Source organism: Anarrhichthys ocellatus, unplaced genomic scaffold, assembly GCF_004355925.1.
Source record: "Anarrhichthys ocellatus isolate YVR2014 unplaced genomic scaffold, GSC_Weel_1.0 scaffold4, whole genome shotgun sequence".
NCBI classification, from domain to species: domain Eukaryota; kingdom Metazoa; phylum Chordata; class Actinopteri; order Perciformes; family Anarhichadidae; genus Anarrhichthys; species Anarrhichthys ocellatus.
The window spans coordinates 15543447-15556595 of record NW_022280034.1 but is presented as its reverse complement, the minus strand read 5'-3'; the positions used below and the strand labels follow the sequence as shown (position 1 = coordinate 15556595).

Sequence of the window (13149 nt, the reverse complement as noted above, 5' to 3'; positions counted from 1 at the left end):
AAACTTTCAACTTACTTAATAATGAAAGGCATAACATATACACACACAAAAATAAATGGAGGGATGGATTAATTTGTGCTTGCTTTAAACTTCCTATTCATGTACTCTTTGTCAAAGAAGGGTTTTAAAACTGTGGGCTCCTCTTTCAGCAGTTTCCTCTTTTACGAGTTGGAAGTCGAGCCCTACCGCCTGCCCACGTCCAAACATCATTAAAAGGCAGGAATATTGAACAGCTGGAGTGGATGAAGCATCTGCCTCAGTGAACATTAACCTCATGCTGGGAGATGGTTTAGTTGCTTTCTAACCTCAGCCTGTGAGAAAATGCTGGCTTTATATCAAATTATGACAGAGTCCTCGCCTCTGTATGCCCTTCTTATTATCTCTGTCCGTGTCTACACCGAGTATAAAAATGTTCCGAACACCACCTCCTTCCATTACATTGAGTGTCTCTGTGAATCCATGGGAGAGATCTGATCCCGAATTGATTTTCCCTTTTAAATCGTCTGACATCATGTAGCAGGGAGGAAATATTTAGGTGGAAAGGACTTTTTTGACTCCCATGTTCCCACTACTCAATGTGGAGATCTGCTTTATGCCTCACTATCATAATGTTTCAAGGCGCAAACGGTCAGATCTGGCCACGTGCTCCGAACAAATAGCGGTCGGCATTTCACCTTTGCTACTGGGTTCATACGATCTAAACTATTAACTAAAAGCAGAGCGAGAATACGCATAGATCGACCAAACTGCTGAAACTTGAAAACCGGTCAAACTAACACTGCTATCTTATAATCTTCACGTGTGGCGTCGGCTTATAGTTTACATTAGCCATCCGTGTGTTAACTATGCCACTAACCAGAGGCTGTACGGTCCGTGCACGTTTACTCCATGTCCCGGAGCTGACGCAAGCTCTACTCCCTCACGAAGTAGTCTTCTGGTGGCGGGGAGTACGACACAAAAATGTCAGTCATTTTCTTGTTTCTGCCACTTTGGATTTAATCCAATAAACAAAGAATCAAAACGCACACGGAGCTGTACCTTCACCGTGATTGACATGTCCTCAGGCCAGCTCTGTAACCTCTTCACATTCTGTTGATAATGTTGGTTTATCTTTTTGAAAGTTCTAGACTAAAATGTTGGCCACATTTTACACATTGCACTTTTACATTAAGTTTTGTCTTTCTCTATGTTCCAGGTTCAACTGATCCACTACAATCATGAGCTGTACACAAATTATACAGAAGCTGCTAAAAGCCCCAATGGATTGGTCGTAGTGTCCATATTCATGAAGGTAAGGCTCATACATACATTTAATTAGCTCCTGCCTGCCAGTGTGTAGGCTGTATTCACTCAAAAGCACTCTTTTTCTTTTTCTTTTTTTGAAGCAGCTGCTATGGTGATATTTTCTAATGGGTTATAGCTTGAAAATCCAAGAAAACACTGATCCTAACATTGAACAGTCATTTTCTAAAGATTGAATTTGAGTCAACAGCTACAATGCCTGTGTAAGGAACATTATATATACAGATCCTAGGCAATTAAAGGTGGACTAAGTGTTTATTCAAATATTTTTTGTGGAGCAACACAGATATGGTCACAAACATGTCAGGCTGTAAAAACGTACGAAACAGCATTCATAGTTACACTATTAACCCTTTTAACTCAAGTGATACATTTTTTGTGTACATTTTTTGAGAACAAACAGTTGTCATACATAACCTGCTAGAATCAACACGATCCTTGTGGTGAGTTTTACAAATCATATTAAGAGAGATCTGGCCTCGTAATCATCACATTTAAACATTTTCTTTAGTATCAGAAGTAATCCATCTGTTATTGTCTGCATAGGAATTTAAAAGTAAAAAAAAAAAAAAAAAGCTCAGGTGGCTGGCTCCATGGCAACATCACACCTCAGGTTTACATGACCCGAAGTATGATGGGAAGCCGAGCGACAAAAATTCACTTTCCGGTGGAGTGAAAATGATCTGAGTATTTGCTGCCATGGACAAATGGAAGAAAAAAAAAACAATAGGTCTTTTTGACAGCAAACATTGTCCTAACAGCACTGGTATTACTAAAACATTAACAATGGCTCTGTCCCTGCTTCTCCTGTTATGACATGTGAAAAGGTCCAGTGAAGAAGATAAATGGAAATCAGATGTCATTCACTTGATGTTTACACATGCGTTTTCCTATTTTGACATGTCAAAATGTCTTTCATGAAAATGTGCACATTTTACAAATCAGTAGATTTTATTCCACAATACTCATTGATAGAATGCCAGACTCTCTCTTGCACATAGACCAAGGCACGGCCATGGAACGAGCTGGGCAGGCTCTTGTGGGTTGTATTACTCAGAAGAGTCCACCAAGTCTTTAGATAACTTAATATTGTGTGCAAAGCGTTTACTTACATGCACAGATGTACACTTTGACATTGCTTTTGTAACAGAGCTGACCAAATAGTTATTTTATAAGAAAGAAAAAGAAGTTTGGTTGCACAGGGTTAAAAGTGGTAAATAGCATGTGGTTAACGCTATGAGGCGGCCGCGGTTAATTAACTAGCACTTGGGTAACTTTGTGAAAGGATTGCGATTAATGATATACGCTTAATTAACATTGGGAAATGGTCACGGTTAATGTTGTTGTACGTGGTTAAAGTTGTTTCACATAGAACATTGTGAAACAGTTGCGGTTAAAGCTGTAATAATTGTTAACATTGGGAAACAATGTTTGGGTTAAAAAGAATGCTTGTTTAACACATTTTCACTCCCAACTTGTGAAATACCGTGGCTTGGTCAGTGGCCCCTAGCTTCTAACTCTGACTCGAGGTACCCCTCAAGCATCAGTTTGTGGACGGCGCATCTGGTTCCACTTCTTACTTGTCTTTTCAAAATGAAGTTCCGCCTTCACAGTAAGTTAGGTTTAGGCAACAGAGGTTTAGGAAAAGAGCGTGGTTAACTTGACAGACTAACGACTCACGTGACTACCGAGTGACAAAAGAGTCACGTGACTTGAGACTTACATGACAGAATATCAACATTCACTTTAAGATTCACATGGGACATGAACAGCTTTCTCTTGGATGAAAGTCCTGTGTTTGTTCGATCCACCTCCACTGCCTCCTGCCCTTAGATGAATTTCTCGCTCTTCATACTATGTCAGTTCTCTGGCCGTCTAATAGGAAAGGCGGATGGGCTTACATTGGAGTTTGTTGAAAGCCCGATGTGTCTCATAGAGATGCTAATAAGTGTCTTGTGCCTTGTGTATAATGACGGCAAGGGCTGCTGCCCAAGCATCGCTATTTGCCCTGGGAGTGAGACTAGGCTGTGTTCGTATCTAGTAGCCACATATTGGTTTAAAAAAGATCTGTCAGGAGCTAAATTACCCTTGGTGCTCCCAGCCCTCCACTCTCCTGCTCCCGCTGTGTCTTTAGCTGAAATCTTCCAAATGTTCAACTCAAGAACTCACAAACAATTAGCAATCCAATTATCCTGCAGGGAGAAACAATGTGCTCCGTGGCTCTGTGGCAGCGGTGGTGGCGGTACTCTCCTGTCTCTTTGTTGTGTATGAGAGGTCGCCATCTTTAACGAGAGGCTCAGAGATCAGAGAGGCAGCCGACGTCCTCGGCACTCTGAGTACAAAGGCTGAAAAGTTCAGCTGCTAACTGCTAATTAGATCCCCAATGTCAATGGGACCATCATTTAGTCTTGAAGAGACAGAAGAAACGCTGACCTAGGTCAACCCTTCATGACTCCACCCTCCACCCAGCAGCAGAGTGTATCCGAGGACGCGTGAGAGAGAAGCTAAGCTTTGGAAGTGGAGTGCTGCAGGTGTGCTCGGGGTACACGACAGTCTGAGCAAATCACTCTAAAACCGCAGCTCTGTTAAGCTTAGCTGCCAACGGAAAATAATATATTGTGATGATACCAAACAGAAAAATGAGTGCATCTTAAATGTGCCACACATATTATAACACAATATGATAGTGAAGTCAGGAGAATTTTTCAACGACCATGGTTTCGGAAATGAAAGTGTCCTGTTCATTTTCTGACAGTTGGGGCACGGCAAAGGCTTGAAGAGACATTAAACTCATCCAGTTGAATCATTACTACAAAATATTAGAAATGGTGAGAAAATATCCAGTTGTTTAATATAATCCCAAAAGGTACAAGCCTTTGTAAAAACTTTATCGAGAGATTTCTATTCCAACTCTCAACATCGGTGTTCCAACATCAAATCACTGAGCTTTCTTCTGTTGCCAGTGCTGCTAATGCAAGCTAAAGCTAAACATTAGCTTAGAATACCAGGCGGCATCCTCCGGTTCTGCCGAGTGAAGCCAATAAGGAAGAAGTCCGATTGTATAGAAGTCTATGAGAAAATGACTCTACTTCTCTCTTGATTTATTACCTCAGTAAACATTGTAAACATGAGTTTATGGTCTCAATCTCTAGTTTCAAGTCTTCTTCAACACAGCATGATGTTCATTTAGTAAATGATGGTCCATTTAGAGTCAAATAGACCATAAAGCGGAATATACTTTAGGACGGGCTTTGTTCCCAACTACAATAACAAAGAGTTCTGACTTTGCTTCAGCTCTGATTCAAGCCTTTGGCTGGCTTCTTCTCTATAGCTTAAGATGCTAACGGTTATTGGTACCTATGCACATATAGCCATACCAAAAGACACATGATTTCTCAGAAGCAAAGTAGAAATAATTAAAACTAATGCGCAAACATATATAGAGACTCCAGTGTTCTATGTCAGGGATAATGAGGTTATGCTTTTTACCACTTTAAATTCCAATTTAAAGGGGTAAAAAATATGGAAAGAACGTGCAGCATCTTATACTTTGCAACCCTGAGTTGTGTGTTCCAGAAGCATTTCTACCCATAATTAATTCCATTTTCAGAGTTGTCTTTTCCTGAAGATTTATTTTGCTGATAGCCTTAATGCACAGAAACACATGATTCACAGGGAAAATGTAATGGGTAAACATAGGCTTATTTTATGGCCATCAGTTTTGATTATTACAACTTTGTAACAGAAAAATTATTTTTTTCAGTTTGGCATGGAGGGTAGCAGACTTTATTTAGTCACATGCAAAACAATGTTACGCAGCAAGCGTAAACTCTATGTTTACATTTGGTTTCCCACGGGACTCGAACAGCGGTCTCCTCTTTGACTTTCTAGCTCTTTGTCATACTTTATTATATTATACCCCCTAACTTTCAATAATGCCTGGTTCATATACTATGTCACTTGCTCTTCCAAAATGCAAACAAATCCACATAAAAAATAAAAAATATATATTATTATTTATGGTTTGAAGAAACAACTTCTTGGCGACTGGGCTGCTCTCAAAGCTGACTAATTCCCCACATCTTTTTTTAGAGTATAAGCTTGTTTTTCCCGCTTTTCAGTGACTAATGCTTTCCGAGGCCTTGTCAGTTTTCCGATCCTATTGCTGTGAGTCAGAATGCCAGCAAGGGCCCCCATTGTAGACGTGGAGTCGTGAGGCACCATTAAGAGCAGCAGTGGGTGATCTCAGCTACGTGGGGGCCACAGTGGAACACAGACGCACAATAGAGAGACACGGCGGGATGGGCTTTGCAGTGAAAGCAAGGCCATTTCACTCACTTATTCACTCATTTGATCATCGATTGACGTAATGGCAAGAAATCTGTGAATCTTCAAGATGTTTCTCGTGGTCATCTTGTGTCTTATTAACATTATGGTGCTATGTCTGTACTTTTCTCACACCATTCCTGAAATAGAAGAAACTGATTGACTGAATCCCCTCAGGTGGTTTTCTAAGAAAATGAGGGAAATTAGAAATTACAAAGACAGAAGTAGGAAAACTAGTGAACAGCATGAGTGACTGGTAGAGGCAAAATGCCTGCCTGAAGAGCACAGGGAACAGGTCAAAGAATAAGTAATTTCAGTTGCAGTGCGGGGATGGGCGAGACTCTTTTTAATCACTTCGCCCAAAGACATCTTGACAATTAGAATTGTGAAGTCCACCGCGCATGAGTGAGGGAAAGATGGAGTGGAGAGGAAGGCAGAGAGGAGTCAAAAGAAGGGCGCGGGGATGGACATGAAGTGTGAGGTGCTTCCTTTAGCTATTAGCAAGCATGTCTCGGAATTGGGAGAGAGAGGTACTGAACAATGGAGTCGGTCAAGCAGTTTAAGAGTGGAGTTAGGAATTAAAAGTGTCTACAGCTTTTGGGGGCAGATAATGGGCTGCAGTTTCAGTAGATTTTCACTCAAGTCCCTGTGGTCTATGAAATCACAGAATCGTCATGGTGGCGAGGTTTGACAAGAAATGTTCAGGATCAACATCCAGGGTTGTGTCTAGATGGTATCCCGTGATTTGCGAAAACTTGCAAAAGGGCTCGCCAGAATCGCTGAAATCAAGGGTTTCCATTTAGCCTGACGACCTATCCTAACCATAACCATACAAGGTAATGCCTAACCTCAACTATCTCACAACTGTTCCACATATTGAGGGTTACCATCTAACCCGACGACCTATACTAACTTTGACCATTCCAGGTTCCTGCCAATGCAGGAAGTAGTTTGTCCTTTATGATGCGAGGTGTACAGTAAGGGTGTCAGAATGTTGGATTGGCCAGTACCAGAAAGTCAAAGTGAGTCTGACTTTCATGCAGGAGAACTGAGTTTGTGTCCCAACCTTCCCCACTGTTATCGCCATTTGTTACCACGATCTTTCCATAACCTTGACCATCAGCGTATGAATGGGTGAATGATGACAAGTAGTGTGAAAGGGCTTTGAGTGGTCGGAAAGACTGGAAAAGCTCTATAAAAGTACAGTCCATTTACCATTTACGTACAGATATTGTAGAAAGCAAGAATTTTACAAATCCAACTTCATTTTGTGATTGAATACAGTTGATTTGCATTTTAGTAGACTTACCCTAATCTTCTGGGTAAAAGCAGCCTGCAAAGTGATTTCTATTATCAATGACGGTCGATGTTTTTGATGTTTCATTAGCAGCATGTGTTTCCGAGGCAACTAATGGAAAATCCACCCAATAAACAGCTCCCAACCAATTAAACCATAGATCAGTTGGTGCGCTATTCTGCCGTTAGGCTCCTTCCATTGTCACTTCCCCCTTTTCACCAATTATCTGTGCACTTACGGTGCTGGCTCTAACAGCTTTACTGTCCTAATACCCTGCGCTGCTGTTCAAAAAGAAATGTCATCTTAATGCTTACCTGCTGTTCTTTTCAAGCGTCCATTGTTGGGGAAACTGTAAAATGTTAGTACAACTGGTTGCAAGTATGCAGAAAAGCCATTTGTACATCGATGAGCCAGATAGGGGGTTCCAAGAGTCACCGTCTAATGTAAATTTAGTTTAGCTATTCATTCTAAGAGAACTGAGAGAAATGTACCACTCCGTTGGTATATGTTTTTGCCACCAAACATAATCCAGGTTGCATCCCCATTTCCTTAAAATGTGTATTTCAAAATATTTAGGAAACAGCTGGAATACAATGGCAATATGACAACAATGATAATCTGGTCGAAAGAAAAGTAGCTGATATTGATACTATGGGCAAAATGGGGAAACACAGGACAATCTTTGACTGGGGGGAAGAAAGGGAGGCAGCTCAGCTGTGTGTTAAGGAGAAACTCCAAGACTCAAGCTGTGTAGCCAAATCTATGAGTAAAAACGTTTTTCTGGCAGTAGGAAAGACTTAAACTATAGCTGAGAGGAGTGAAAGATAACATGTTGCAGGGTCACTGGCAATGATCTTGTCACATTCAGCTCTGATAGACTAAAACTTGTTTCCAAGTTAGGACAAGAACACCGTAAATATGCTAATTATAAGAAGATTGATTCTTTTTTCGTCATGGAAGCAGTGTGTGTCTGTGAGCTGATCTTAATGGTTTCTTGAAAACAGTGGGAGCCTTTGTTTTCCAGAAGGCAAAGCAGCAGTGCAAGAGACTGTAGGAGCGTCTGGCTGTGCAAAATACATCAGTGGGTTCAGACATTTCATGGGCATCAAAGGTGATGGATTAAAAATGCACTTGCTTAAAGTACTGAACTGGGTAGATTACATTTAGTTTCATTTTAGATGAGCTCTCAATTCATGATATGATCAGACCTTTTTTTCTTTTTATTTAACCTCACCTTTTTTCTGTCTTTTCTGTCTTTTAATCCAGATTGCTGAGACATCAAACTCATTCCTGAATCGAATGCTGAACAGAGACACCATCACAAGAATAACATACAAAAGTAAGTGTCCATGTGAAGCAATTAACATCGGTACTAATTGACCTTGTCAATTCCCTAAGACTTGTCCTCTTTACTGTTGCTGGACCGTTTTCGCATGACATGGCCAAGTGTACGGAGATAACGGAGATAGATTTCCTGCTTGAAATTTATTAGAAATGTTTGAAACAATGGCTATTATATATTCAGACAGAGGTAGACAAAATAAGCTTCCCATTTCTACACTAGGACTGTCCGTTTTGTCTGCTAACTAATTAAGCTAACCTTAGCTTTGCAAGTCATTTGGAAAATGTGTAAATGTTAATGTTTCAAGCCAGCTCACTTAAAAAACCACAACCCAGCGAATGGGTCTTAAACATGGCTTGCATAAATGGCTGCATAAATGAAATGAAGCAAAAAGTCTTAAAAGACTTTTTAGGTTGAAAACTGGCCGATGTTGTTTGCTAGCTAGCTGAAATAATGAGTTTGAATCAGGGTTTTTAGCGTAAACTTCCCCATATCCAATAAAGTAGGACAGATTCGCTAACAGTAGCCTTAACTCTATTAGTAGTATCCAGGACAGGCTCCCATATTGTGAAGAAATAGCTCAACATGTAACCCAACACATGAGGACACAACTGTACTTGGAAGTAACCCTTGATTTTGTCACTACTGTAGGTAGTAAGCTAGTTAGACGGACATGCTAATGTCTGTATCTTACGTTCGAGCAGACCAACACACTGTTTAAATTACTACTGTTATGGTTAAAAGTGCTAATTGAATGAAGCAGGTCTGGGGATGGTGAACTGGGAACTCTTGACAGCTGGAGGAGGCTGTTGGCGAGGCAGCATGTGAGGCAGCGGTCGACAATTGCTCTCCAGAGGTTCCCATGCGGAGATGGCCCCGGGGCTAGCCTGAATAAAAGAGAAATAATTGGATTAATGGAGACTGAACAGTGAGTGGCTGGATAAACACACTGACCCCTTGTGGCTGGGAGGAGTCTCCAAGGTGCCGAGTGGAGCAGGAGGCTACGGGCGAGGGGAAGGCGGGGGGGTCTTCCTCAGGGTCTGGCTGGAGGAGCATGGATCCTGACAGCTGTCAAAACCCCCTCAGATACACTGTCTCACACATGCTGACTCACACACATGCACACACCGCTCTCTCATGCTTATGAAGCCTTAGGCATATCCCTCAGCCAGTGCTGCTGCCAAATTTATATATGTTTTTATTTTTTTATCACATATGTACAAAAATGCTAACACAAAGGCACATATACACCATTCAAAGAGAATTATGTATTTCAACCACATGATCAAACATCAGCAACAGAGCTCCTCTTCTCATGCGGGGAAGATCAGAGAAGATTTCTTTTAAATTTTTTTATGGGGATTTTCTCAAATCCAGCCTATCAAGCTTATTTTTTTAGATTTTTTATTGAGATTAATACTGTTTACAAGGGGCAGTATTTAACAGTGATGCAAAGCACAGCTGAATAAGCATTAAAGCCGCAGTGGTCCACCACAGTGACCTCATTATAAGAGACAGTCCATTTGTCAACAGAGGCCCAACAGATGACAAGTTACTGAGAGCGTGTTACTGGAGTGTGAAGAGGGAGAGTTGCAGTCTGTCTAATTAGCGTCCTGACAGTGGAGACAGTTTGGATAAAAGAGGTTTTGTGCTGCAACACCAACAGCCTGTCATTCACGGAACACGAAATGATATGTGAAATAAGAAGTGAGGGAAGAAATGAGTTATGAAAGATGAGCTCGTTGCTTGATGAGTAGTGGAGGGGTTGAGTTTAGAGCCCGGAAAACACGCTCATACGTTCATTTACGGGAAAATGCACAAAAGAATATATTATACACGTAGCAAAAATACAAGAACATTTTAACCACTTAAAGCTTAATGCTTCAATTTACATTAAATCAACAACGTATCAAATGACAAAAGTAAAAACAATGTGACAAAGGGGAGTTGCTTATTGTCCAGAGTCCTGAATCTGCAGCTCCCCTGTGAGTGTCAGCTCATTGATTTTCTGTCCAGCCCATGACTTTACTTCTATTTCTCTCAGGAGTTGTTGGAGACCAAAACAGAGCTTAAAAGAGAGCGAATATTGGTCAGAAACTGCTAATCTTCTAAATGCTGGATGTATTCGCCAACAAGTTTGCCATATCAATTTAAAAGTACTGCATTCAATTTTATTTATTTTTTACAATTAAAGCAATAAATTCACCAGCGCTTGCTGCATTTACCTGGAAAGCTGAGCCCCCCCCCCCCCCCTCCCGGCACTCCAATCCACAGCGGGACACTTCTCTTGGTCTTGAGGAGCTGCAGCTTTTATTTGTGCACAAACTGCAAACTCTTCTGCTAAACTTAAACTCTGCTCTGCTCCAATCACTCTCTCTCTCTCTCACTCCACCCATACCACTCTACGCACACACCAAGCAGCAACCTCCAGGTCTAAAAAAAATGAAGCCATCGTGGAAGTACCTCGTGCAGTTTTCTTAAATGGCCACCTGAGGCTGGATCCAAAAGAGAGCCAGATCATTAATCTGATAACAAAAACACTTTGTTTTTTTCCATTTTTTGTTGTTGTTTTTGTGCAACTTACGTTGGTACCAATTGAAACTACAATACAGAGTACATCCTCTGATGAAAAGGCCCCTCTTGTTTTTGTTTCCTGCCTTTCTTTCTGCAGATGACGCGTATCTACTGACCAACCTGAACATAGAGGAGATTTACCCGGAGACAAGTAGTTTTATCACATATGAGGGATCGATGACCATCCCTCCGTGCTTTGAGACCGCCACATGGATCCTGATGAACAAGCCGGTGTACCTCACACGCATGCAGGTTAGCCTCAGCCACAACACAACGCACCAGGGACCGTCTGTCTCAGCCCAGAATTCTCTCTCTTGCTATTGTTCTGCCTGTGAAACATGTCACCCCAGCACTGAGGCTTTTACTCCAACACTCTTCTTTGTCCAAGCCTCCATAGAGTCCCACCCTGGAAAACAATGCAGTGAATCAAAATGCCTGGTTCACATCTCCATGTTGCTTTGGCAAACTTTTAAAAGGCTTCTTTTCTCTCTCCCTATCTCTTGTCTTCATCTCAGATGCACTCCTTGCGGCTGCTGAGCCAGAACCAGCCGTCTCAGATCTTCCTGAGCATGAGCGATAACGTCCGCCCGGTCCAGCCGCTGAACAACCGCTGCATCCGCACCAATATCAACTTCAGCGTGCAGGGCAAAGACTGCCCTAACAACAGGGTTCAGAAGCTCCAATACCGAGGTAGAAACGATACCTTGATTCATCCCGTTGCCATGTCATTGCCTTCTCTCCATGTCTTGACATTTCTGTTGTCATACAGTTGATAGTATATGTAACGTATCCTCATACAACGGTTCGTATGATATTTAATGAAAAGTTGCTCCTCATTTTTCATATGTTTTTCCACGAAAGTCAGCACTAGATTCAATTGCCGCTCGTTATATGCATACAGTCTTTTCAAAATAAACTTCCGTCCTCACAGGAAACAACTCAGCTAGGTTGAGGCAACAAAACTACTTAGTTAGGTTTAGGAAAAGATTGTCGTTTGTGTTCAAATCCCTATGGAAGTGCCGTTACGGAAGTGCACAAATAACGTCACAAATAAATCAACATAGATTTTTTTCTTATCGCATTGGGAATGAACAGCGACTGAAAGATCGCTGTTTGTTGGACCCATCCACCTCCCCTTCCTCCCGGCCTTTGTGGGCTTTTGCAGGGAGGCTGCAAAGAAGCCAACAAGAACTTTAGTTTGGGTAGCACTTTACGTCGCAACAACAGGGCAATGCTATAGCGTTCTCATGGTAATTACAAGGTAATGTCTGGTAATAACATTGTTGTTTTACACTTTTATTACTTGCTCGTGTCAATGTAAAGTTCAACTAAAGACTGTTCCAACGTGATTGGTCAATAGTACTCAGACTACAAACAGAAGTCCCGATGCTTCCGATACCCAAATCGTGTCCCGTTGCCCTCAGATTCTGCATACGACTGATTCGACATCCACATTTGGATTCCAGAAGATTATTGCTTGACTTACGCCCACTGTTATAACTAATTAAATTAATATCTAATTTAAGTCCAGAGCTGAGACTCAGCTGGTGTCTGACATCGTGTAGACTGCAGATTGATGTGCTAAAGAGAAGGAGGGACAGAAAACAGGCAGCAGAAAGTCAGATGGCTGGACAGTCAGAACACCTGTTTGGCCCCGACTGATGGATCTGGCGGATCTGGGAGGCTGAAAACTGGCTTGTCACAGCTCACTGCAACCCGGGAGGTGTTGCGGCAGTCTGTCATCTCTCCTCCTCTGTTTCAGCCAATATATATCTGGGCAGCTGCCGCACAGAATGCTGAATATCACCCTCGAAGCGTAAATAGGCTACAGGCGAGAGGTAGCCTGAGTCCCTACTAGTCATTGTGTTACTTACCGACACACACCATGATTGCCTTTCTGTCTGCATCTCTCCCTCATTCCCCCCCCCCCTTCATTCTTATTGTGCGCAGCGGTCGTGGGGTAGATGTCAATCCCCCCCCGCCCGCCTCAGACTCTCGTGAGCCTAAAAAACAAATGCCCTCATCACCAGGGAACCTCAGAGCAAAACCCCCAAACCCCACTAAAGCAGACATGCTTATTTATTTGTTCAGAGAGTTAAAGACCTTCAAGATGAAGTGTGGGGGGGGGGGGTCTCATTGAAAGGGAAAATACATCTCTGATTTGTGTAAGTTCAACCTTTGGAGCAGAGGCAACTAGACACATGCCTTCCCTCCCCAGAGAATTGATCTGAAGGGGAAAGAGGGGATGCTTTGGAGCTAATTGTGTGTGTGTGTGTGTGTGTGTGTGTGTGTGTGTGTGTGTGTGTGT

At 42.0% G+C, this 13149-nt stretch overlaps 1 protein-coding gene across 2 annotated transcripts in view; it reads left to right on the top strand.

Moving 5' to 3' along the window:
- ca10a (carbonic anhydrase Xa) overlaps positions 1-13149 on the top strand; it is a 198616-nt gene that overhangs the window by 184654 nt on the left and 813 nt on the right. For both annotated transcript variants that reach the window (XM_031843263.1, XM_031843262.1), the window contains exons 6-9: positions 1196-1291; positions 8192-8264; positions 10939-11093; positions 11357-11531. In XM_031843263.1, coding sequence (XP_031699123.1) covers positions 1196-1291; positions 8192-8264; positions 10939-11093; positions 11357-11531 — 499 coding nt within the window. The remainder of the gene's footprint in view (positions 1-1195; positions 1292-8191; positions 8265-10938; positions 11094-11356; positions 11532-13149) is intronic.